The sequence below is a fragment of the Trichomycterus rosablanca genome, chromosome 13 (assembly GCF_030014385.1).
Source record: "Trichomycterus rosablanca isolate fTriRos1 chromosome 13, fTriRos1.hap1, whole genome shotgun sequence".
Taxonomy (NCBI): domain Eukaryota; kingdom Metazoa; phylum Chordata; class Actinopteri; order Siluriformes; family Trichomycteridae; genus Trichomycterus; species Trichomycterus rosablanca.
Genome location: NC_086000.1, coordinates 31,725,672 through 31,752,943, shown reverse-complemented (window position 1 = coordinate 31,752,943; position 27,272 = coordinate 31,725,672). Strand labels below are relative to the sequence as shown.

General features: G+C 39.1%; 1 protein-coding gene across 1 annotated transcript in view; it reads left to right on the top strand.

Annotated features, from left to right (window-relative positions):
- Positions 1 to 27,272, top strand: part of LOC134324986 (AT-rich interactive domain-containing protein 1B-like) — a 318,447-nt gene that overhangs the window by 254,258 nt on the left and 36,917 nt on the right. Inside the window, exons 7-8 of the mRNA XM_063006964.1 lie at positions 1,617 to 1,781; positions 17,077 to 17,392. Of these exons, the coding sequence (XP_062863034.1) occupies positions 1,617 to 1,781; positions 17,077 to 17,392 (481 nt within the window). The remainder of the gene's footprint in view (positions 1 to 1,616; positions 1,782 to 17,076; positions 17,393 to 27,272) is intronic.

Sequence of the window (27,272 nt, the reverse complement as noted above, 5' to 3'; positions counted from 1 at the left end):
TGAATGCATTATTTGCTTTTAGCACTGTCTCCGCAACGTCCCTCTCACTCCATCCATTTTCCAGGCAATTTAAAATGCGGTATTACACTGTGTTTTTTTTTTTCAAACTCCCTTACATTAATGGAAGCAAAACATTACAATAATGTCCCCCGTTAAAGCTGCGCTCGCTGGCTGCCTAAGCACTTTTAGCCCTCGTCTCATCAGCCGTGGCTGTAGCCGGCTAGCCGGGTTCTGCTGCCGAAGCGGAACTGAGTGCAGGGTGGATGATTGGCCTCTGGTGTGCATCTGTGTGTGTGTGTGTGTGTGTGTGTGTGTGTGTGTGTGTGTGTGTGTTTTAAGGGCCCACTCAATAAAAAAGAGCCGGCCCTCTGCTCGACACACTTGCTCTTATGAGACCAGAGTGACAGACACTGCCGCTGCTCGCTGCTCTACTGAACATTTCCATTTAGTCTAATCTGAAATATTAGTGTGCACAGCGGCTTAGACAAAAAGCAACCTTTCCCATCATAGTGGACTGGAGACCCCCCCCTTCCTTTTTAGGTCTGTTTGCCCAGGGGTGTAAATGTAATAAAGTGGCACTCCATTTAATATTGCATACAATCAGGATTAGTCTAAATGTCAGGGTTTGGTAGCTGTTCAGTGTGTAAAAGCCCCAGAAACATTTTAGATGGTTTCAACAATTATTTTTCCCATTTTTGCCAGTTGATTCCCAGTGTAGCTGGCGTCTTCTTGAGAAGAGGTGGCCAAATATATGTGGCATGGTCTATAAAGATGGGGTTTGAATAGTTGTGTGCAAAGAAGCTCCAATTACCTAAACAGAACTCTGATCTCAACCCACCTAAACACTTTTTTTGCATTTTCCTAATTTTTGACCCAATCTAGTCATATTTGATTACCCTATTCCATTACGCTTCCTTTCTATTGATGTTGACCTCCACTCTAACTGAGGAGAGCGAGACTGACACTGAGACTGAGCCCCCTCTGACACGTGTGCAGTAGCCGGCTGCATCTTTTCACCTGCACGTGGCGAGTTCATATGCGGATCAGCTTTGTGGCATACCCTGTGGTGCCATCTATCAGCCTGCAGAGGTCACAACTGCATCAGTTATGAAAAATCCTCTCCAGCACTCTCCCTTTGAACAACAAGCCAATTGTTGTTTGTGTAGGTGCCCAGCCAGCCTGTAGCAGAGCTGAGATTCAAACCGATGAGTTCAAGATGTCAGCTCTGGTGTGCTAGCGTGTTTTATCCAATCTAGTCATATTTGATTACCCTATTCCATTACGCTTCCTCTCTGTTGATGTTGACCTTCACTCTGACTGAGGAGAGCGAGACTGACACTGAGACTGAGCCCCCTCTGACACAGTAGCCGGCTGCATCTTTTCACCTGCGTGAGCAGAGCTGAGCTGAGATTCAAACCGACAAGTTTGAGATGTCAGCTCTGGTGTGCTAGAGTGTTTTACCACTGCGCCACCTGAGCGCATAACCCACCTGAACTGATCAGATTACTTGTAATAAAAAACACTATTAAATGTAAAAATCTACCTCTGAAGTCTCACTTATGATTAATATGGTAATTTTACATTTATAGCTTTTAATATTTAGCTTTTCATTTTAGGATTTATACGGAGGAGCCAGAATCAGTATGGTCCTCAGCAGTCTGGACCGCCCATGTCTCCTCACCTTTCCTCTCGAAACCAGATGCAGCAGGGCATGAGTGTGTATCAGCAGAACAACTCTACTGGCTCCTACGGACCTCCTGGTGGTCAATATGGTCCTCAAGGTACACGCTGTACTCATTATGTACACTGTAGCTCAGAATCCTGACTGATGTTAATTTTCCATATTTTTACCACCATTTCATCCTGGTCAGGGTTGAGGTAAGTCTGATTCATTGAATGAGGATAGGAAACATTATGGACAGGTCACTAGTCCATGACAGGGCACATAAAAGTGCCTTCTAAACTGTTGCTGCAAAGTTGTCAGCATCTAGGTTCCTTAAAATTATTATTATAGCTGTTAGCAATTGTTCTGCCTGAAACACATGAATTCAATAATTAGAGTGGGTGTCCTAAATTTCAAGAGAACAGTAGTATATTTATAAAGTTGAACTGAAGACACTCTGCACACTTTCCAATTTTATTAAATTACTAAAATAAAAATGGACTTGCATTTGAAGGTGTTATTAAAAGTTGCAGTCTGAGATAAATTTTAATCTTCACTCTAATTATTCGAGGTCAGTGCTTGTGTGTCACGTCTTTATAAAGCTTAGACTCCACAGCTGACTTCATTAAAATCACTTTGGACAGGTAGCAGAGGTCACAATTTATTTGCCGGCCTGTTCTGACCTGTCTTAAGCATCAAGGACAAAAGCAATCAGCTGAGGTTATGTTGTGTTGCTGTAGTAACTGTGATGTCCAGTCATGCTTTAACAACAGGATTTAGTTCCTTACTGACTACATAACTGCTCTCTCTGTCCAGTACTGAGATCTTTTATAGTGAATGGAACACAGTATCACAGTGACAACCCTAGTAACGACGTCTAGACCAGTAGTTTTCAACCAGGGGATCACAGCCCACTAGGGGGTCTAAGTGAGTCCAGAGGGGGGTTCTGTTGCATTTGATTCAGAGGAGTAAATAATAATCACACATAAAAATCAATAGGTTTTTGGATGGAAATTGCTTGTGATGTCATATCAATCTATTTAATACTACCTACAGCCAAGTTGGGTCTTTGAGAATGGACAAATATTTGATTCGCTTACCTCAAAAGTCAGCAGTTGTGACTAAGAATGACTCTGATTAATAGTTGATGCAGATCCCACTGAAGCAGACCCAGAAGTAAAATCAGAAGTTTGTTTGTTTATTAGGATTTTAACGTCATGTTTTACACTTTTGTTTACATTCATGACAGGAACGGTAGTTACTCATTAGACAAGATTCATCAGTTCACAAAGGTCATATTGAACACAGTCTTGGACAATTTAGTATCTCCAATTCACCTCACTTGCATGTCTTTGGACTGTGGGGAGGGGGGGGGACTGGAGCACCTGGAGGAAACCCACGGACAACGCGCGGACAACCCACGCGGACAACATGCAAACTCCACACAGAAAGGACCTGGACCACCCCATCTGGGAATCGAACTCAGGACCTTCTTGCTGTGAGGCGACAGTGCTACCCACTTAGCCACCGTGCTGCCTTTTATGAGCAAGAACACAACACCTTTTGTGTTAATCGCTGAAGCATAAGAATAATACCATAACCCATGTCAAGGGGTCTTAGAATTTTTTTTAACACAGGGGGATAGATAAATCAGATCATGGTTATAAACAGATTATTTGCGCTTCAGTGTTTTGATTATGGGAAACCTCAGGGTTTACATCAGCTGATCAGCTATTGGCTGATCACATAAACAAGTAATAAAAAGCAACAAGCAGCAATTAGTAATTTGGAAATAAAAGATAAGAGTTGTCAAAAACTATTTGTTGCAACTTTAAGCATTGCGTATGTAAACATGATGTCAGTTATTAGTGTGCATGTGACTAGTCGCCTGCTAGTGTGAATGTAGGCTTCTGAAAACCAGTCACAGTTTGGTCCTACTTACACTATATGGACAAAAATATCAGGACCGTCGTTCTAATTATTGAATTTATGTGTTTGAGCCACAACAATTACTAACAAGGTCTATAAAGACATAACGAAAAGTTTGGTTTAAAGCAGGGGTGGGCAATTCAATTTTCCAAGGGGTCACATAAGAAACTGTTACTGTTGTGGAGGGCCGGACCAATAGGGTGAACTTCATTCTGCTCAATATGAATAAGATTTCTTTTTATTGCCTACATTTTACAGTCCTGATAAGCTGTTACTGTTAAGAGTAGATGTTACAATCAGAAAATAAAAAGCAGGCAGAGTAAAAACATTATTTCACTATTTAATCAACTTTCTTGAAACAAATGTGAACAAATGTGCATTAATTTTACACAAAGTGCTGTTGCTGTCTGAATATCACAAAGCTGATCTTCATCCAGACCTGGATGTGTAAAACTATATAAAGTCTGTGTTGATTTGCAGTTTAGTTAGTAAAGCTTCAGATTCGACGCTCTGCATCGTTCAAGTTCTTGCATTTCTTTGAGTTTAGTACCGTAACGGCGATATAAACCCTAGATTTAAATTGTGATCCTTAAACAGCTTTACACCTGACTTTTGAAGTTCATGTCTTGTTAAAAACTCTTATCGTCTCTGTCAGTCGCGCTCAGTTCTGTTCGCTGACACGTTGCGGTGAAGCTGGATACACTCACACACTCGTAAATCGAAACTTGTGGAAATTTAAAGAAATAGCGCTCCCGTCAAAATAAAAACCTGTTATATCCTGTTATATGGCATGTGTAATGTACATTTATTTACGTCTGATTTTTAATTGCCACTGACCTGCAGGCCGGTTGGGGCCCGCGGGCCGTATAATGCCCAGGTCTGGTTTAAAGAAACTCAAGTGACCTGCACAGAGCCCTAAACTCAGCCTCACTGTACAGCTTGGAAATGAACTGGAACATCAAATTAAGCTTTCTTGATCAACATCGGTGCCCAGCAATGCACAAAATCACACAGACATACTTTGAATTTTTGTGAGAAGCCTTCTCAGAAAGCAAGCTCGAGACCAACAAGCTCATGTTAGGTGTCCAAATACTTTTGGCCACATGTTTCTGCAGACCTTTATCTCATTAACGTCTGACATTGACACCAGCATTCAAGTAGAAAAATATTTCTAAATGGTGTACATCTTATTTATTGTCTGAGGATAGAAGAATGTGAGTAAAAGGTTGAGAAGAACGACGTTCTTTGTGTTTGCCTCTCACAGGGTTTGTCCTGGCTGGGTAGATAAGACCACATGTTAGTATTTACGTTGCTGTTAGTCACACAACAAAGACAATATTATGATATTCACATTGTGTGCTTTAATGTGTCAGTGTGATAAATGCACCGTCTGTTTATCTTGCGTAATCTGCCTCAGACCTTCCCTGTTCAATGTTGATGAATGGTTACCTTACATGTTGTGTTATTCCCATCAATGCTTTCTGTTCTCCAAATGTATTTCAAGCGGCAACACCAACGCTGAAAGCTTGGAAGAAAAAGAAGGAAAAGTTTCCTTGCATGAAAACAAACATCTCAGGTGGAACGAGTGTATAAACCGCTTTGATATATTCTCCTGCCCGCTCAGGAACATGTGTGCTGGAGTTTAGCCATCTCTAGTGTCATGGCATTGAGTTAACGCCAGGTTTAGCTTCTGAGAGCCCAGGCGGGTCAGAGCGGGGTGAGCAGGCCAGCCAGCTGCTGCTCGTTGTTCTTGATGAAGCGCCAATCTGTTTTCTGTCTTGCCTCCTGCCAGAGAATTACTAACCCGTTAAACCAACATGGAAATGCACTCCAAGCCTCTGATTGCTCTGCTGCGGGCTGCTTGGTACAGAGCCTGGAGGAAGCAGCTTAGCACAGCGAGGGCATTAGCGTGTTTTGCACACCTTTTATTTCTCAATTACAGTAAATTTGGGTTATTACAAAATCAGACTCAGCATTTTTACATTCTAAATATTTTAGAGTTACAGATGGTAGCATGATTCTGGGACAGTGGTAGCTCAGCGGTTAAAGTACAGGACTAGTAACTGGAAGATCACTGGTTCAAGCCCCACATCTGCCAGGTTGCCACTGTTGGGCCCTTGAGAAAGGCCCTTAACCCTCAATTGCTTGCAATATATACAGTCTCAATTGTAAGCCAACATGACAAGATCATGCCGGTTCCTCCTCTACAACATCAGAATAATTTATCGATTTCTCTCCATGGAAGCCACTCTTTGTCCACATTGTCCAGTCACTTGTAATCTCACGGCTGGATTACTGCAACTCCCTCCTGGCAGGTCCTCTAATGTCCACTATTAAACACTTGCAACTCATTCAAAATGCAGCTGCTTACCTGGTTTTTAACCAATCTAAACACTGCCACATCACCCCATTGCTGCGTTCTCTTCACTGGCTTCCTGTAGCTGCTCGCATTTGATTTAAAACTATGATGCTCGCCTACAAAGCCAAAAATGGACCAGCCCTGTTCTGTACCACACAGCCTCTGAGCCACTAGCCTTGCTCAACTTGAACCTCCACCCAGAACTTGAGGAAGACAAGCATCAAGGCCCTTCTCTGTACTTGCACTCAAGTGGTGGAACAATCTTCAAAAGACAATTCAAAATCTACCTCTTTACTAAGCACATGTACTTATTATTATTAACTCTCTTATTCATTTCTTCATTTCTATATTATTGGACTGTTCTCTACCTAAACTAGAGTAAGGTAATGTCAACTACGGAAGATCTTCTGTAAGTTGCTCTGAATAACAGCGTCTGCTAAATCCTGAAAATGTAAATGGGATGCCATGACATTCAGGAAACGGTTGCTGTAGTATCTGCTATGCATTGGAAGACTATTAAAAAGAAAGTTTTAAAAGTAATTTTATCTTTGACTAATTTCTCATGCATTGTGTAACGTGAAAATATTTTTTCTTTTCAGCTGCTCCTATATTAAGGGGTTGCCACACTGATCATCCTGGTTCACATACTTGAATTGGCACAGTTTGCCCTTCCTAAGGCATCACTTTTTATATCAATAATATTTTTTATATTTATTATTGTAGATAGATAGATAGATAGATAGATAGATAGATAGATAGATAGATAGATAGATAGATAGATAGATAGATAGATAGATAGATAGATAGATAGATACTTTATTAATCTTAAAGAAAATTAAAAAAATTATTGTAATAATAATAATAATAATAATGACAAACAGCATACTCAATCTTCTATTCATTAATCTAAAACCAGAAAGCTCAATTTTTACTATTCTTTGAGGGGTGGCAATTCTGAAATGGGAGCGGGCTGAGTAGAGAGCCCTGAGGCATGCCAAGTGAGCACTTCACCAGAGACTCCCTGCTGAGCAAGCTGCTGAGGAGGCTGGGACAGAATCTCAGGCCGTAGGCCAAACATAGAGACTAGCAGAGACAGTAAGTCAAAAAAGAAAAGTGATGAGCTAGAGGAAAAGAGGATGAAATGAGATGTCAGGTGCTGAAAAAGTAGGAGAAGTATGACTTCTCTCCAGGGCTGTGCAGCAGAGGTCATGATCTGTGCTGACTGATTTCTCCTGAGCGAGAAGTGTGACTATAACAAGCGCTACGAATAGTGCTGGCGTACCATTCAGTTCTCATCACTCTGTAAAAATTCTATCACGAAATATAGTCAGCAAATGTGTAAGATTTCCCAAAGATTAATATAGATAATTATAAAAAATTCGAATTGCTTTACATGGTATTTTTTTACTTGCAGTATTCTATGATAATCTGTTTCAAATATAATTGTGAAATACAACAAAACATTTTTCTATTTGATTTTTCTATTGATTATTATTATTATTACACAAATTTTGCATTTTAAAGCTTTAAACTTCCATGCCCTATGTAGTTATTTAAATAAGGGAAAGTGTTTTAGCTGAAGCTTCTAAACAGACTCTGAACTTTCATTCTGTGTTCCTGTCACATCCATACCACAAAAACACATGCATTCTAACAGGCAAGTAGAAAAACTAATAGTGCTTACCGGTTTAATTTAGCCTCTTCCGCATGTTTGCTTATTTATTTTCCTGTTTGCAGAGTCTGGAAAAGCCACAAACAACCCCCCTCCTTCCTTAAAATATACACCGATCAGCCATAACATTAAAACCACCTCCTTGTTCTACACTCACTGTCCATTTTATCAGCTCCACTTACCATATAGAAGCACTTTGTAGTTCTACAATTACTGACTGTAGTCAGTCTGTTTCTCTACATACCTTTTTAGCCTGCTTTCACCCTGTTCTTCAATGGTCAGGACCCCCACAGAACCACCACAGAGCAGGTTTTATTTAGGTGGTGGATGATTCTCAGCACTGCAGTGACAATGACATGGTGGTGGTGTGTTAGTGTGTGTTGTGCTGGTATGAGTGGATCAGACACAGCAGCGCTGCTGGAGTTTTTAAATACCGTGTCCACTCACTGTCCACTCTATTAGACACTCCTACCTAGTTGGTCCACCTTGTAGATGTAAAGTCAGAGACGATCGCTCATCTATTGCTGCTGTTTGAGTTGGTCATCTTCTAGACCTTCATCATTGGTCACAGGACGCTGCCTATGAGGCGCTGTTGGCTGGATATATTTTTGGTTGGTGGACTATTCTCAGTCCAGCAGTGACAGTGAGGTGTTTAAAAACTCCAGTAGCGCTTCTGAGCTGACTTGATGGTTAAAATATGACAATAAACTAAACTGATGTTAAGAATTAATAATAAATTCACAAGTCCAGTCAACAAGTTTTTAATGACTATTTGATGAAAAAAATAAATGCTTACAGTTAATTGTGATTATGTAATCTCAACTGTAAATGTTAAAACTTTAAAAGTTTAAGAGAAAAAAATGACAAGACCTACACTGATGTTTTTAGGATCTCAGAGAACATTTCTGGGAAGAACAAGCAGATCTTGTGACCTAGGTAGACATAAAATTGTCTTAAAATTGAGTAAAAGTGCAGCCAAGACTCACACTGTCAGTAACAGCTGAAGTTCTATTTTATATGTTTTTGTTCTTTAAGCCCTTAGCATAAAATACTTCTTAAAGTTTAATTTCACTGGTGAATGTAAATGACTACATTTCAGCTGATTGTGAGACTTTGAGACTTTAAGTTTAATCACTTTAACATTAATTTCTCTGGCAGTTTCCATATTGAACTTTTTGATTCTGTTGACTGGAACGAGTGAATTGGCGTGAGTAAAGAGTGCTGAGACGGCAGCGTCTCTAATTCACGGTCACAGTCCTCTTCTCCTTCGGTACTCTGAGGATTAAATACAGCTTAGGAACAGCGTCCACTCAATGTGTGACCATGCTTTGAATTTCCCTGTAATTGGTAACGGCATGGCGATTTCTCTCTCCCTACGGCCCACTATGAATACCATACCTTACAATGAGGAGTACTGGGGGAGATAATGGATTGTATCTAAAGATAGTAGCCTGAGACTAATAAAAAACTCCAATTCATTTTTTGCTTGAGAAAACACTGGAATAGCCAATACCAGAGGTAGGACGACTTAGAGGAATAGAATCATGGCTGGAATGAATCCACACAACTGCTCAGTTATCTGGGTTAAAGCTGAGCTCCTCAGTGGCTGTAAGGGACAGAGGAGGAGATTGAGAGACTGCCCTTATCACCTCTGAAAAAGTGCTGTCGGCCGAGCACCAGCAGATCTGAAAATTAGTCTTTTTCAAAGAGCAAAAAATAGGGCGTCTAAAGGAAGTTTAAAAGTTTCAGAACTTCCCCTGTCTGTTCAAACAACAGAGTCTCTCACTGTCTTCAAAAGACGATTAAAGAAGAACCTATTTTCTAAGCACTTAGGCTGAGCATTAACATATAGCATCTCCTTACAAAAAAAACCTTTGTTCTAACAGGGTTTCACCAGATTTGTACCCTTGGATTTCCATGAAACATTACATACATTCCAGTATAAGGAGATGTTGACTGATTTTCTGTCAAAGCGAACTGACATTAAATTCAGTAAATGTAAACTTATGCTTTTCAGTTGTTTTGGCTTCACATCTGATTCTGGAAAGACAAGTTAAAACACCCTAAACAAGACATTTACATTTTCAGCAGATGCTTTTATCCAAAGCGACTTATACAATGAGCTGAACACGATGAGCAATTGAGGGTTAAGGGCCTTGCTCAGGGACCCAACAGTGGCAACTTGGTGGTGGTGGGGCTTGAACCGGCAACCTTCTGTTTACTAGTCCAATGCCTTAACCCCTGAGCTATCACTGCCCCCACAAGACCATCACAGTTAATCACACTTTTACTCACATCTCTTAACCCTCATTTTCTGTTTCGGGACACTGAGACCCCAAAGCTTCTTTTATAGCTCACAAAATATTCTTAATCATTTCAATCAGCTTGATACGGTGATATAGGGTGTGTTCAAAAACCTAGTGAGCTGCCTTGCTGTCTTACTGCCTACATAGGCAGCTGCCTCAGTAGAGAGGATTCTAATAAGTTGACTTATTGACTTATAAGGCAGGTTATTGGACCTTGCTACTTAGACAGCGATTCCATCAGTTTTCGCAAACTAAGCTAACACAGTTAGCCTTATGCCATTCAAACCAATGGGATGGGGTGGCACAATGCGCTAGCATGTCAATTAACATCTCCCTCCGTGTACCGAAAACCGAATTCGCTGACAAGCCTGAATTTGCAAATAAAAACACTTGTGCAAGTTTATACAAATAAAAAATCAATGATCATTTATTTACATTTGAAAATAACTCCATTCATTTCTCCACATCATCCGCCATATTTTTATTCTTCTGTGAGAAAAGTTGTGCCGCACTGAATGCTGGGATTGCCTTCACCGCTAAGGCAGCATTGGATACTCACTTGTTCTTGAGTCAAAATAGCGTTGACATTTTAAGATATCTTAGTACTGAGCATATTAAGGCATCTAGGATTTCAAACAGCCTTATTCTCAGGAGCACGCGTAGGATGACGTAAAATCCCGTTCGCTGATGTAGAGAGATCACTAGGTTTTTGAACACACCCACTGTGTTCCAAGCTTCCCATAATTTGTACACCTCTGTTTGATCCCAGAGCTACAATGCATGATTAAAGGCAACAGATTTTTATATGTTTTAGTTTATGTCTGGTGTTAAGGGAAAGGTACACACACACACAAACACACACACAATCCTTTATAATGTCTCTCATCTTTCTCCATTTTACCCACACAACACTGAATAAGGCATCAAAGTCAATGTTAGCAGAAGACCTGGTTTATATAGCTAGTCAACTTGTGTTTTTGGGATGTAAATGGAACCTGGTGGGATGAAAAACCAAACTTTAATGCAGTAAACACATATACACAGGGCTTAGATCTTATGGCAGAGCCCTGCGATGGATTGTTGCCCTGTCTAGGTTGTATTCCTGCCTTACGCCCAGTGTATCAAGGGAGACCGGACCAACCGTGACCCTAAAGTGGTTGTAATAATGAAAATGAAATATAAATGTTTGGTTTATATAGATTTGTGTCATTGTTTAATCTGTGGAGCAAATTCTGAAGCCAAAGTTATAATATAAAGACAGACTTTTGTAAAACAATAGTGTAAGTGAAACAATCATTAAGTACTCACACACTAACATGATGGTAAAGTTGAATATCTGTGTAAAGGCTAAGCAGAGAAGTAAATGGACCCATTACAAAATCAGGTTAAAAGTGCAGCCAAAGCACACAGTGTCAGTAGTGGCCAAACTAGCCAAGCGAGTGTAAAGGCAGCCAGTCAGCTGTGGTTCTCTCTGAGGCTCAGCACTTCAAGTTTTCATTACAGAGAATAGTAAGGGTTTGACAGAATTACAAAGCAGCATGCCAGATAGATCAGCCTCAGCTCTTTTTAGAGTCCTAGTGTGACTGCACAGCATGAAAATCTGGGTAGATTTCAGCTTTAAATCCCACTACATCATTCAGTCAGATTTGAAAAATCGCCGCTTGTCCGTAACTGGTTTTCAGTGGTTTTCACATTTTGAGACTCAATCTCTCAGCATGTACAGTGTATCACAAAAGTGAGTACACCCCTCACATTTCTGCAGATATTTAAGTATATCTTTTCATGGGACAACACTGACAAAATGACACTTTGACACAGTGAAAAGTAGTCTGTGTGCAGCTTATATAACAGTGTAAATTTATTCTTCCCTCAAAATAACTCAATATACAGCCATTAATGTCTAAACCACCGGCAACAAAAGTGAGTACACCCCTAAGAGACTACACCCCTAAATGTCCAAATTGAGCACTGCTTGTCATTTTTCCTCCAAAATGTCATGTGATTTGTTAGTGTTACTAGGTCTCAGGTGTGCATAGGGAGCAGGTGTGTTCAATTTAGTAATACAGCTCTCACACTCTCTCATACTGGTCACTGAAAGTTCCAACATGGCACCTCATGGCAAAGAACTCTCTGAGGATCTTAAAAGACGAATTGTTGCGCTACATGAAGATGGCCAAGGCTACAAGAAGATTGCCAACACCCTGAAACTGAGCTGCAGCACAATGGCCAAGATCATCCAGCGTTTTAAAAGAGCAGGGTCCACTCAGAACAGACCTCGCGTTGGTCGTCCAAAGAAGCTGAGTGCACGTGCTCAGCGTCACATCCAACTGCTGTCTTTGAAAGATAGGCGCAGGAGTGCTGTCAGCATTGCTGCAGAGATTGAAAAGGTGGGGGGTCAGCCTGTCAGTGCTCAGACCATACGCCGCACACTACATCAAATTGGTCTGCATGGCTGTCACCCCAGAAGGAAGCCTCTTCTGAAGTCTCTACACAAGAAAGCCCGCAAACAGTTTGCTGAAGACATGTCAACAAAGGACATGGATTACTGGAACCATGTCCTATGGTCTGATGAGACCAAGATTAATTTGTTTGGTTCAGATGGTCTCAAGCATGTGTGGCGGCAATCAGGTGAGGAGTACAAAGATAAGTGTGTCATGCCTACAGTCAAACATGGTGGTGGGAATGCCATGGTCTGGGGCTGCATGAGTGCAGCAGGTGTTGGGGAGTTACATTTCATTGAGGGACACATGAACTCCAATATGTACTGTGAAATACTGAAGCAGAGCATGATCCCCTCCCTCCGGAAACTGGGTCGCAGGGCAGTGTTCCAGCATGATAATGACCCCAAACACACCTCTAAGACGACCACTGCTTTATTGAAGAGGCTGAGGGTAAAGGTGATGGACTGGCCAAGCATGTCTCCAGACCTAAACCCAATAGAACATCTTTGGGGCATCCTCAAGCGGAAGGTGGAGGAGCGCAAAGTCTCGAATATCCGCCAGCTCCGTGATGTCGTCATGGAGGAGTGGAAAAGCATTCCAGTGGCAACCTGTGAAGCTCTGGTAAACTCCATGCCCAGAAGAGTTAAGGCAGTTCTGGGAAATAATGGTGGCCACACAAAATATTGACACTTCAGGAACTTTCAATAAGGGGTGTACTCACTTTTGTTGCCGGTGGTTTAGACATTAATGGCTGTATATTTAGTTATTTTGAGGGAAGAATAAATTTACACTGTTATATAAGCTGCACACAGACTACTTTTCATTGCATCAAAGTGTCATTTTGTCAGTGTTGTCCCATGAAAAGATATACTTAAATATCTGCAGAAATGTGAGGGGTGTACTCACTTTTGTGATACACTGTAATTCTAGCAGTATTTTATCACCTCCATTCACACAGCATATAAATCTCAGGTGGATTTCCCTCACCGCGGTGTTGAATTCGCTTTCACTGGAACACTTTGTTGATATTGAAATTCCTACTATCATTCAAGGCGAGTTTTCATACTGAGCGTGGTTATTCACTGTGATTCATTCTGGGCAAAAAAAGGAAAGAAAAAAGCTGCAGGGACAGAGGCAGACTTGATTCCCTTTTCCAGACATATTTTCTGCTTTTCTAACTAAACTACCCACAAAGAAATCTAAATAAATATTACTTTCCAAAGAAAACATCCTTTTTTTTATTCATGTCAAGGCTTTATATGTCACAGATTATAGAGGAGAGAAGGACGGCGGGTCTATTTAGACACCTCAATCAGAACTAAAGTATAACCTTTGCTTGCTAGAGCTGTTAACACATCTGTATTAAAAGAGATTTATTTATTTAGTCATTCATTTATTCATCATCAGTAACCATGTTATTGAGGGACTATTGAGCTTTCTAAAACATTTCAGAAGTCTTTCAACATTTCATACATTAGTTTTTTCTTTGCACAAGAGAAAACACACACATTTCAATGTAATTGCATTTATCAGTACTAAGATCACATTCATAAAACTTAATCATACATAGCACGTTTAGTTTATACTCCAGGTTTATGTTCCAAAAAGGTTTGTTTTAAATAAAAAAACATTTTTAGCACTACTGCTTTACAGCTGACCGTCCACTACAATGGACAATTTAAAAAAATAACAAAAATAATATATTTGAGGGGTGTCAAACTCATTTTCCTAGGGCCACATCTGCATTATGGTGGTGCATAATTTATACTGTATATTTATGATGTATATCTACATTTATATTGTATTCCTTTACCACAGACACGACCTCATAACACAAGAGAAGTACGAACTTGTTTTCACTTTACCATCTTTTATAAAATTTCCTCCTTCTGCTTCAGTTTTCTCTTCTTGTATATTTTGGGATTATTTGTAAATATTTCTCAACGTCACTTGTTGGAAAACCGCCTCAGTTAAACGCTGATGTGGAAACACTGCCATCTAGTGGCGGGATGTGGTCACTTTGCGGGTCACAAAATCGTAATGCATTATGGGAGATGCAGTTTATGTACGATTTTACAGTGTATTTAAAGACAATCATACGTCTTTTAAGCTCTCATGAGCCACATAAAACGACGTGGTGGGCCGGATTTGGTCCGTGGGCCTTGAGTTTAAAACGTGTTACAGTTAAAGTTGAAGTGTGTTACAGACAGACAGACAGACAGACAAGAACATTCAGGTGAACATAATTTGGGTCTGAAAGGGTTAAATATGATTGAATATGAGAACATCTTGACCAGACAGTGTCTCCCACTGGAGTGTCTGGTCCTGTAAACTGGCTCTTTATTACTGTTACCACTTTATTAACTTTATCCATATTTTAACATTCAGCGCAATCATCAGATCTTACAACATATACAGGGTGACTGTTCATCCTCTGGATCCATCATGTTTAACAGTAATGGAGACTAAAGGCTGAAAGTATCCTTAACTTTCTTCTAACATCAACAACCAGATATTGGTAAAAGAATGAAGAATGACTCATCAGATTGTTCTACTCTTTATTTCTATGGGCTCCAAGGATTGTGCACCTTACATGAGGTTGTGTCCCCATATATTGGTCTTTGATATAAGTGATTTCTCAAGGGCAGGACTATCATCAATTTATTTTTTGTGACAGTCACTTCAGTTTTGGTTGCGTCTGGCTTGAGCTCAGTGAGCCTTTGTTTTACGTTCTGTTGAACAACCTTCCAAACTTTATGAAGGTCAGATAAGGTAGGAAGCAAGAAAGGACTTACCAAGAGAAGAAGACCTACCATATAGTTGCAGGTATACAGTTACTGACTGTAGCTCATATGTTGCTCAGAATCAACCTATCCAGATTTTTTTTAATAACTAATCAGAAGTAATGACAGCACTGCAATATTATTGAATCCAAACACTCTTTATTGTGTCTCAGATTGTAGGGAGGTATAGGATATATGTTCAGAGGAGCTATAACCTAAGAAATTTGTCAAAAATGGGATATAATTTGTTTTGATTTAACCTTCTATTTTTTATGGTTATAATGTTTCATATATGTTTAATAACTAACAATAAACTACCACCTTATACAAATGCACTCAGGATTTAAACACACATGCAGAATCATAAATGTCTTACTCTTCACTACATATTGTAAGAGCTCATTATAGAATTTGTCAGGAATTTTCAGACTATTGTGCACAACAAGTGCAAAAAAACAATATGCAATATTCAGCCAGTGTATAAGTATGATGTAAGGCACAAAGCCAAATATAATACAGTAAAGGTACAAACTGATTTTCCATGAATCTACTTCTACTTATGAAGTACCAGAATTGGAAAACACTCCTACAAGTAGCTTAAGTAAATGTAACTGAGTAAATGTACAATGTTGCTACATGAAATGAAAAAATGAATGAATGAATAAATTAATGAAAGAAATCATTAATAAAAATGAAATTATTTAATAAATAATTAATTAATAAATAAATGAAAAAATGAATATTTATGAATATATTAATTAATGAAAGAATGAGTGAATAAATACATTAATAAATAAATGAAAGAATAAATCAATAAAATGAATACATATATAAATGAAAGAATAATTGAATGAATGAATAAATAAATGAATAAAAGAAAGAATAAATGAATTTAATTAATAAATAAATGGGAAAAAATATGAATATTTATGAATACATTAGTTAATGAAAGAATAAAAATAAAAAAAAATAAAAAATAAATAAATAAATAAATAAATAAATAAATAAATAAATAAATAAATAAATAAATAAAAGAATGAATGGATGGATGGATACATTAATTAATGGAAAAATGAATAAATGAATGAAGGAAAGAATGAATAAATAAATGAAAGAAAGAATGAATGAATAAATAAATGAAAGAAAGAAAGAATGAATGAATGAATAAATGAATGAATTAATGAATAAATAGATGAATAAAAGAAAGAATGAATAAATGAATAAACAAACGAACGATGAATGAACGAAAGAATGAATGAATTAATGAATAAAAAAATAAGGAATGATTGAATGATGATCTGATGTGTGTTTTGCACAAACGCACAAACTGATGAAGTCAGTACATCAGGGCGACTATGATTAATTAAAAATTGACTTTTTTTTTTTTTAAACCACGGTTGTTTTTTCTACTTTCAGCTCAGTACTCATTAAACTCGGCACATTAACTGACTCATGCTGTTTTGTTTTGTTTTTCTGACGGCTTTATTGCGTGCTAATTCCTCTCACGTTCCGGCACATATGCTTTGTCAACTGTTCTTTTTATTTTCCCCTGTAGTCTTGTGCCAGGGTTAGCCCTTACCCTCTGAGACTGGTGGCTGTAGGAAGATAGTAAAGACCTACCTAATGGATAAGAGTTTAATATGAGTAAATAAGGGGTACAAATAATTAAAACAGTTTAATGTTGTACTGAAATTATAAGCGAATGTACAGCAGGGAGTACTGCTGATTTCAGTCATTAGCTTAAAACGATGCAGAGTGTTTCCATTTTAAACGAGTGTTTATAGAGCTTTTATTTATCGAGGGCACGCATGCTTAACTGATTGTACTGATGTTTTGCTGTTTGTGGAATTTTGTCTTTTATAAAAATATGTCAGGAGTTTTACTTCTGTCACTGTATTAACACAGTGATTCTTTTTTTCTCAGGTAACTACTCGAGACTTCCTGCCTACGGAGTGATGAACAGCACTAACTGCAGTGGTTTGGGGCCTGGAATGAACAACAGCTTAGCCATAAACATTAGCAGCCCTGTACATGGGCAGGGACCGGGGCAGTCAGTGTCCATGGGACGCCTTCAAGGAGCTGGTGGTCGAGTCTACACGGGTGGTGGGAACAGCATGGCTCCCACTTCTCCCAGCATGCCTCAGTCTGCTGGTCCAGGAATGGGGCCCCCTGCAGGAAATGTGAACCGTAAAGCTCAAGATGGTGCAATACAGCTGACAGGAAGCTCTGTCCTGGGGAGGTAAGATCACTACTAGTGTGTATGTTGTGTTTGTTGCATCCTCTGACCAATGGGGGGGGGGGGGGGGGGGGTGCTTGGAGGGGCAAAACAGCATAGCAATTATAACTTGCACTTATCTGTGTGCCAGTCCTGAACATGTATAAAATAAAGGGGATTGCTTCAGGAAGGGTAGCCGGGGTAAAAACTGTGCCAAGGCTGGTACCCAGACCAGATCCTCTGTGCCGAGACCTATTTATGTATTTTCAGGAGCAGCCAAAGGAAAAAAAAACTGATATGTTTAGTCAATTAGGCAAGGGCTTCACAAAAACAAGCTTTTTAATTCACTGTGACCAAATCCAAATAAATCTCATAAACATGACCACCACCAGAGCAACCAGACACAAGAGGACACACACAGCTGCATTTATTTAGTCAGTATTGTTGAAAAAATAACATACGCTAATAAAATTCCAATTTTTGTAGTCCGACTTCTTTGCTTTTTCTGCATTAAGGGCACATTGACAAATAATTTAATTAAATGTATCACATTATGTATACCATAAAAGTTTGCCCCCACTTGTGGCTATAACAGGCTCAATTCAATCAAGCCCTCTTTATCATAGTTTGTGCTGTTATACCCGGCTCTTAGGTTAGCATGGCTACAGCTCTACATGTGCTATGGTAAAATTGATATTTGTGAGTATGCAACACCTGAAAACTAAAAACCATAAAACTATGTATATATAGATTATTTTGATAGAAAAGTATATATTATAGCATAACTTGAGGGTGCCTGCACAGAGTTAAGGAATAATGTGACAGGGCGTGGCTCTCCGTACACAAAGCTGATCCACATATGAACTCGCCTTGTGCAGGTGAAAAGATGCAGTCGGCTACTGCGCACGTGTCGGAGGGGGCGTGTGATAGTCTCGCTTTCCTCAATCAGCAGTGGGGATCAGCATCAGTAGAGAGGAAGCGTAATGTAATTGGGTAATTGGATATGACTAGATTGGGAGTAAAATAGGGAAAAATATATATATATTTATATATATATATATGTATATACATACATACATACATATACATACATACATACATACATACATACTGTATATACACTGATCAGCCATAACATTAAAACCACCTCCTTGTTTCTACACTCACTGTCCATTTTATCAGCTCCACTGACCATATAGAAGCACTTTGTAGATGTGCAATTACTGACTGTAGTCCATCTATTTCTCTACATACCTTTTTAGCCTTTTTAACCACCACAGAGTAGGTATTATTTAGGTGGTGGATGATTCTCTGCACTGCAGTGACAATGACATGGTGGTGGTGTGTTAGTGTGTGTTGTTCAAAGTGCTTCTGTATCGTGAGTGGAGCTGATAAAATGAAGGGTAGAAACAAGGAGGTGGTCATAATGTTATGGCTGTTCAGTGTATATGTTGGGGCAACACGCCCCCTATGGTCAAAATATCACCCCAATATACTAATGTAAAAAATAATAAATAAACATATTCCACTCACTAGTTTTGGTTAATGTTAGTGTTCGTCTATGTTCCTATCAATTGTTAATATGGCAGGCATGTTTTAGAATGGTCCCCCACCCAATGTTCAATTTATGGCTACGGCCCTCATAAGTGAAGTAGATAAAGTCATTTTGGTCAGTGTTGTGAATGTACATGGCACTATTATGTTAATGTCTTTTACAGGAGTGAAAGGAGACCAATCATCTCTGTAGCATTCTAATAATGACAAATTAAGTGCTGTCCAGGCATTGTTAACAAGTGCTTTTGTGAAGGACTCTGCTCAATACATCATAGACCATTTGGCATTTGGAGGAGAAGTGTTGCGTTGACACATTGGTGATTAATGGTTGATTTGAACGTATGTTGCTGCCTGTGTGTGTAAATGCTAAGAAAACGATTAAGAGAAGGCTTCAATGCCAATATGAAGTGGCACGACATGATGCCTACTGCTGTGCCCAATCAGATGAGCTGTCACTCTTTTTTCTTCTGGTACAGAGAATATACACCTCAAACACCATCACACTACATACTTCTCACTAGACTTTTTTTTTCCTTCAGCTGTCATATAATGCTGAGATTTTAGTTTTACTCTTAAAGATCTGTCAAATGATTCTTCACTAGATCAAATATAATTATACATTTTGGAAGAGAAATGAGAAAATATCTGCTTTTATAAAGGCAGGGCCAAAAATTTAGGACCATGGTCACTGATGAGCCAAAACATTAGGACCCAAAAAGTCCATGCCTATCTTGGGACACACAGGAATATTAGTTGTTGGGCTGATGGTAGTTACGTGTAGTGCTCATATTGAATGCTGCAGATATGAGCAGAATAAAACCTGAGTGACATTAATTATGGCCAGATGACTGGTTTAGTATCTCCAAAACAACAAGGCGTGCTCACAGGTATCCATGGTGAGAACCTACTGACAGGAGGGACAAGCCACAAACCTCCGAAATGCTAACTGATGCCAGAGGACATAAAGGCTGCACTGTCCTGTACGGACCAACAAATGAGCTAATGTGGCTTAACTTTTAAATCATTTAAATACTTTTGATGATGTAAATGTGTCACAACACATGGTTCATCAAACCCTTTGGTGTATTTGGTCATGTGTAGTTGCAGGCCAGTCAAACTTCTGTCCACTATGGAAAGCACCTACAATAGGTACGCAGGCATCAGAACTGGACATCAGAGCAATGGCACACGGTTGACTGGACTTGACTGGTCAGATTCTTTTTCACATGAAGTTTACAGACTGAGGAGATGGTACCAGGATGCACTGTGGGACTATCCACCTCACAATGTCTAGGAGTAGATGGACCTGTAAGTAAGTAAGTAAGTAAAGTTTATTTATATAGCGCTTTTCTAGGACCAAGCCACAAAGTGCTTTACAATGCGGTAAAGTATAATACAATAAAGACACAAAAATAGGTTAGGTCCTGTTACCAGATAACAAAGGACTCCATCAGATGACTTGTGGAGTCTATGTCTTGGGAGGTCAGAGCTATTTTGACAGCATTTTAGGGTGGATGGTCCTAATGTTTTGGTCTATCAGTGTATCTGCTTGTATCGGGTTTATATATATGGTGGCATGAGGCACATGTGGCTGGCATGGCGATGCAGCAGGTAGGTTTGGTGCCGCACCTTTACATAATCCTGAACACAGGTTCAATTATTTGCCTCTGTTACTGTTAATATGTAAGTTTGCCCTGCATACTGTTCACCCCACACAGCACCAGGGTTTGTGTTTGTGAGAAGTTTAGTTTATTCTCCCTATGTCTGTGAGGGTTTCACCAAGTATTCTGGTATACCTCCTCCTCCAAGTACTATGCCTAAGTCACACTGAATAAATGTGTGAGAGTACGCTGACCTGTAAAGGATTGGTGCTATGTAAAGGGTGAAAGCTCACTGTCTGTGTATTGTTTTCAGGACAGGCTTCAAACCCACCACAACCCTGATCAGGTGATTGCTTTCTGAAGATGATTTTTTTTCTGGCTGCTCTTGTATTCAGGGGTCACCACAGTGAATCTGGTCCTCACACCAGACTTGACAGTTTTTACGCCGGATGCCCTTCCTGATGCAACCCTACTGTTTCTATCCAGACCTGAGTGTGCCCCCAAATGGCTAGGCTGGTTCGCCCATCTTCCCCCATGAACATTAGCCAATAATGTCCATGCAGATGCCTGGACAGCCAATATCATCACTGAGTTCTAACCCGTCATCCCCAGATCCCAGTGTATTTCACTGCTGCCCCATGCTGAAGATGAACTAATAATATTCAGTTTGCTAAATAACAGTTTAAAGTTTTTAAAGTTTTTGTGAACTCTAATAACCCTGATAAGTAAAGATATTGTACACTTTGCTGGTTGTGTCCTTTGTCCACGTCCTTAAGTGCTTGTTTATGATTGGATAAGGCCTGGAGTGGTTTTTCACCATGCTCTTGTTGTTGAATATTCATGTTGTTCCACATGGGAGACAGTAATTCAGTTGTGCTGATTCAATGCAGAGGGAAGACTGGAGGAAATTCGACACACTGCATATTAATGGAGCAGCGAACGCAGCGTCTGTACATGCTCTCCATCAGCATTGTGTTTCCTATCTAATACTGTGTGATGTAACTGCAGATTCTACTTGGCTCAGGCAACACGACAGAAAGTTTTTCACTAATAAACAAAATTAAAGCAGATCGAGTGAAATTAGAAGAAATGTGACTGTGTGTTAGAGGCGTGAACAGCAACTGGGAGGAAAAAGTATGAAATGTTCTCTCAAGTTATCAGTCAGATATAATCAAGCGTGTTAAAAGCGTGATTCCAAACGTTTTCACTTTTTTTTTTCTGAGAAAAAAAAGCCTTTTGTTTCTTACTCTAAGAAGTTTGGCATGTTTTCTCCATGTCAGATGAATTCCTCCAAATACTTTTGTTACTTCCACCTCTTAAAATACCTATTTATATTTAAAACATATTTTTATTTTGCCCCCCTAAATGTAGGTAAGCCTTGTGATGGAGCCCACCTTGTACTCTTGTACCCTGTACCCTGTGATTTAAAGTAGGCTCAGGACCCTAAATGATGTCTTTGGGCTACACTTATAATATCATTATAATATAATTTTGCATGTTTTGTTAAGTGTTAAAATGCATTTTAAGATTCTTATTATATTTTTGTACATGGAAACAACAAACACTCATTTATTTAATACCAAAAAATATTTTATTTATATTTTATATTTTATTTGGCTTTACTGGGCGCAAAGCAGGAATCTGTCACAGGGCTGTTATTATTATTATTATTATTATTAATTATTCAGTTTTCAATTACCTCTTTTTCCTGGTCAGGGTTGTGGCGGGTCTGGTTTTATTTGGCTTTACTGGGCGCAAATCAGGAATCTGTCACAGGGCTGATATTATTATTATTATTATTAAAATACTTTATGTGTGATTGAAATGCATTTTAGGTTGTTTTGCATGATAGGTGTTAGTACTTGTTCCAGTATTACAGTTTTTGATTATGAATTGTTTACTCACGTCACTACCCCATCATCCCTTAAAGCGATGGTTGGCTGCACAGATTAGATTGGTTTCTCCAATAGTTTTTTTTAATGCCCTTGGTCTCGAGTCACCTGTAGCCCCTGACATGTCAATTCAGCCTATTCTTGATCTTTCTGGTCTTCTAAATCCCTTTACAAGTTCTGTTATAACACTGCCTTCAGTGTTGTCATGTGGGGGCCTCATTACATAGTGTAACTTGTGGACTTAACATGGTTCAGTAGCTCCTTTTTTGTTCTGGCCATTTTGTTAACTTGCTCAGTGGTGATTATCTTCCTCCATGAGATTTTCAGCAGGTTTCTGATGTACTTGTTCTCAAAATCCTAAATGAATCTTTCTTCCATTTCTTTAGTGTCCAGGCTGCACATCCATACATGGCCACTGGCTAGACCAAGTTTTTTAGCAATTGTAGTTTAGTCATGGTGCTACATGACTTGTTTTTCTTATATCCTTGTCATTTTGACATTATGGCCCTGTCTATTGCCTTTTCTGACTTGTTAGACTTGTCAGAACATGTGGTATGTGGTGAATATAAGGTGTCCATTTGTTTTAGTCTTCTACCTTCCACCATAATCTCCAGTACTTCTTCAGTGTATCATTACTAGGTTTGTTTTTTAAACTAATGAAATTATGTTTTACAAAATGTGTTGTGTTATATTATTTGTGTAATGTTCTAAAGTCTTTCTGATGAATATAAAAAAACATTTGGAAGGGGGCAATTACCATGGTCATGTACAGACCAAGGGGACACTGTCAGATCCACATTTCTACAGCAACTTCACCACTGCCCTCTGTGCAAACAATACAGACAAAGTCAGATGCTGTTTTGGCCACCCCTGTCACCTCAGACCACTGAGCTGAAGTTTCTTCAAAGCTCAAAGTAATGTCGGTCCATGCGTGTCACTTTTTTTCATCTCCTTTCAGTAATAACAGGTTCACCCTGAGGAACTGAGCAACTCTGACTGATGTCTTATAAGTTCTGCTGTCATTTCAAGAAGCCATTTTTTTCATTGAGGTCTCGCTGAGGTTCAGACAGACAGAACGTACAAATTTACAGTGCAGAGGGAACAAGCGCGTGGCTCAGCCCATAAAGCAAAAAGTGACTGAGTGCATGTGTTCGTCTGTTAGTCACCATACTAAGCTTTATGTCTAAGCAGACAGAGCTTCAATTACAGTCGGAAGGCGTCCTCTTCTGTACTGAAGGAAGGACTGCAGCAGAAAAATCTGCCGTTTTTTAAATGAGTTTTGGAGCTGGAAGCAGCTCATAAGTCTCCCAGAGTGATGGAAACCACCGCTGGGAGAAAACTGAAGAGAGTAATCCTTTAGGAAAAGAAAGAGGTGAACCAAATCAAAGCAATCATGGAAAGAAAAAAAAAGCTCACAGGCAAATCCTCACCAAATAATTCATTTCTGACCTCCTTAGTAAATAAATTTGCTAAATAAATAAGACCTGCTCGGGTGTCAGGGATCCGATTTGGCCCACAGCGATGTGGCTCGTAGCCTTGGTGTGCAGACTTGGCGTTAATAAATGGTGAGAATTAATGGCTTTTTGCTCATGTTTGATGTGAGGCTTTTTCAAGTATTTAATATGTTTAAATGTGTCTTTTTTTTTTTTTTTTTTTTTTTTTTTTTTTTTTTTTACATTTTGCTCCAGATTTTTTCTGGTTTGGTTGAGTCAGGTTCCAGTCCTGCATTTTCCTTGAGAGAAAATTGAATTTATATATAATTCATAACCTCCGCCTGCTCGCTCTCCTAATCCTCTTTTATAGTATCAGCTCTTCAGGACTGATGGGTGTCATGTCTCTTTTGTTACCTTCTTAAGCCATTTAGATTGTGACTTTGTCTGCATTCACTCAGTAATTTAACAGGTGTATTAAATGTATGCTTTCAAATTTGTGCCAGTGTTTTGGGGAATGTTTTGCACTCTTCCTTTCCTGACTGACTGTGTCCTATGCAAAAGAAAGGTGCATAAAATCATGGGTTGCTGTGTTTCATGTTTCAGACCTCCAGTGGCTATCACCATGCCACTCTCAACCACACTGAACAACTTAAGGATGAACTGGAACGTTAATTACAAGTCAGGCTTTTTTGTCCAACATCAGCACCTGACCTCACAAATGCTCCATTGACTAAATAACTACAGATGCTCCCAGACACACGTCAGAATCGTGTGAAAAGCCTTTCCACAAGAGTAGAGGCTGTTCTGTTTGCCTATATTAATGCCCATAGTTTTAAAATGAGACATCCAACAAGCTTAAACAAAAATACACAATGCAATCCTGTTTTAATAGCTCATTTTGTAAAATATGAACAACTTTAAACTATATTAAACCAGATCAGTGTTGTGTTAATGTGATTTATGTTAACAGCACATCCACCATGAGTAGTATTGACTGCGAGGTAAATCAACATGTTATTCTGTTAAGATGAGTAGCTTACGTACACTTGTTGGGAGCATTTATGTAATGACAGTTTTGTAATTCCAGTTCTTCTTTAAGACTGAATGTTTGGAAAAAATCTACACAATACACAAATCTAAATGTATACAGCAACAATTGCTTGGCATGGGTTTTTAATTCCTTGTTATTATAACTGTGCCAATTGCAGAATTGAAAGAAGCGGTGAAAGACAGAAAGGCGTGGAGTACAATGATCCATGAAGTGACCGAGAGTCGGATGCGACTGAACGGATGAAATGAATATTATAACTGATGATAGCTGGCAACCTTTTGTGCCCATTTAAATAGGGCTGGTTTGACTGTTACTATTAAACTGATTAATAAGCATTTTTGTGGAATAGTCTTTGGATCTTGTACCAAACTGAAAGTTGATCAAATTGCATTTCTTATGATTTTCACTTGTATAACTTTTGTTATAAATATTTTCTCCATTCATTTATTGTCTGTTTTACCTCCACTTTATCCTAGTCAGGGCAGCGGTGGGTCTGATTCATTGGGCTAAAGGCAGGAAACTCCCTGGACAGGTCATCAGTCCATCACAGGGCACACACACACACACACAATTTTTTGTACCTCTAATTGGTCTGACTGCATGTCTTTGAACTTGTGGAAGGAAACCGGAGCTTCTGGAGGAAACCCACTTGGACACAGCCTTCTTGCTGTAGGGTGATAGCGCTACCTACTGTGGCCTTAATCTAATTCTATTTCATCCAAGTCATCCTGTAGTTATCCTCTAGGCCAGGGCTTGTAAACCCTGGGTCGCGACCCTTAGGTGGGTTGCGAGCTGAAAAAAATGGGTTGCAGAAAATAATAATAATTAAATGAACGCCCACTTTTGGAGGCTTTATGTTACATCTTGTATAGAGAGAGTAAGATGCATTGTGTTGCCCGTGTCGCATAAAAATCATGGACAAAATGTGGGTCACTTGAAAAAAAGTTTGAAAAACCCTGCTCTAGGCCACTCAAGGACAATAGCGGTCCTGTTGAGTCTGATCCTTGTCAAGGTTTCTTCCTTTTAATTTTTGGGTATTTTTCCTTGCCACTGTTGCCCTCAGCTTGCTCATTAGTGGTTTTTGGTGCTGGAATTTGGTAGAGATGCTTTGAGACCACTGATGGTCTGTAACTCTAATCTGACCACATTTTTCAGTAACGAGTAATCTAACGCGTTACTATTTCCAATCCAGTAATCAGATTAAAGTTACTTATCCAAGTTACTGTGCGTTACTATTTTTGTCATTTTCCTTAGTGAAAATATATTTTTGCTTTCTTCTTGGCAGGGGCGGAGCCAGGGGGTGGCCAGTGGTTGCCATGACCACCATAAAGTAATCTTCGGCCACCCCTCTGGCCCCCCCACCACCGCTTTGCCGACAATTTTTTTGCGGAAGCATTTCTGCACGCAGGAGCAGCGCACCTCAGATGAGTAGTTCTTCACCAAAACAGTGCAGTAATACACTCAACATAAATGTCAACCACCAACACAATTACAGAAGTAGTACTACTGTATTTAGTAGTATTCGTGGCGCGCTACGAGTAAAAGCGCCAGCTGGCTCTGCGCATTCCAGTGTTGCCAGATTGGGCGATTATCCGCCAAATTGGGCGGATTTTGTTGGAAAACAATTTAATAGCAGGTAAATAACACTTCTATTTAAAAGAAAATCTTCCGTATTAAGAAGCTCCAGCATTGTAGAAGGCTATTAAAAGTAAAGTCAATTTTCAATGCTGATTTAGCGTAATAGTGTTGGTCAGTCTGTATCATATTCTTGAAAGAAAATTTAAATTTGTTTTCCATGCATTCACACTGGCATGTTCTGGGATTCAATTGAGTCTCATCAGTACACACAAGTTGGCAGCCAAATGATAAAGTATTGCAAAGGAATATCTTTGAAATATTCCGCATTATATAACTAATAAAGTAACTTGTAATCTAACTTAGTTACTTTTAAAATCAAGTAATCCATAAAGTAACTAAGTTACTTTTTAAAGGAGTAATCAGTAATCAGATTACTTTTTCAAGGTAACTATGCCATCACTGTTTGAGACCATGTACCTTGTACCATGCTATAAAAATAACATTGATTTAACTTGACTACATTTGTCAGAATGCAGATTATAGATCTTCACGATGAAGAATGCACTACCACTGGCATTGTTTTAAACAGGAAAACATGTTAAATGTTTAATCTAAACAAAACCATCATTCATGCCATCATCTTTAATCTTTGTGTGACTAGGATTAAACATTGCTACTCAATGCTCAATAATACTACCAAGAACTTTTATGTATTAAAGCGTAAAAAAGGTGATTTATTAATTCTTGTTGTGGTTTCATTTAAAGCTCAGCAACACAGTGGATTCTTGTTCTGTT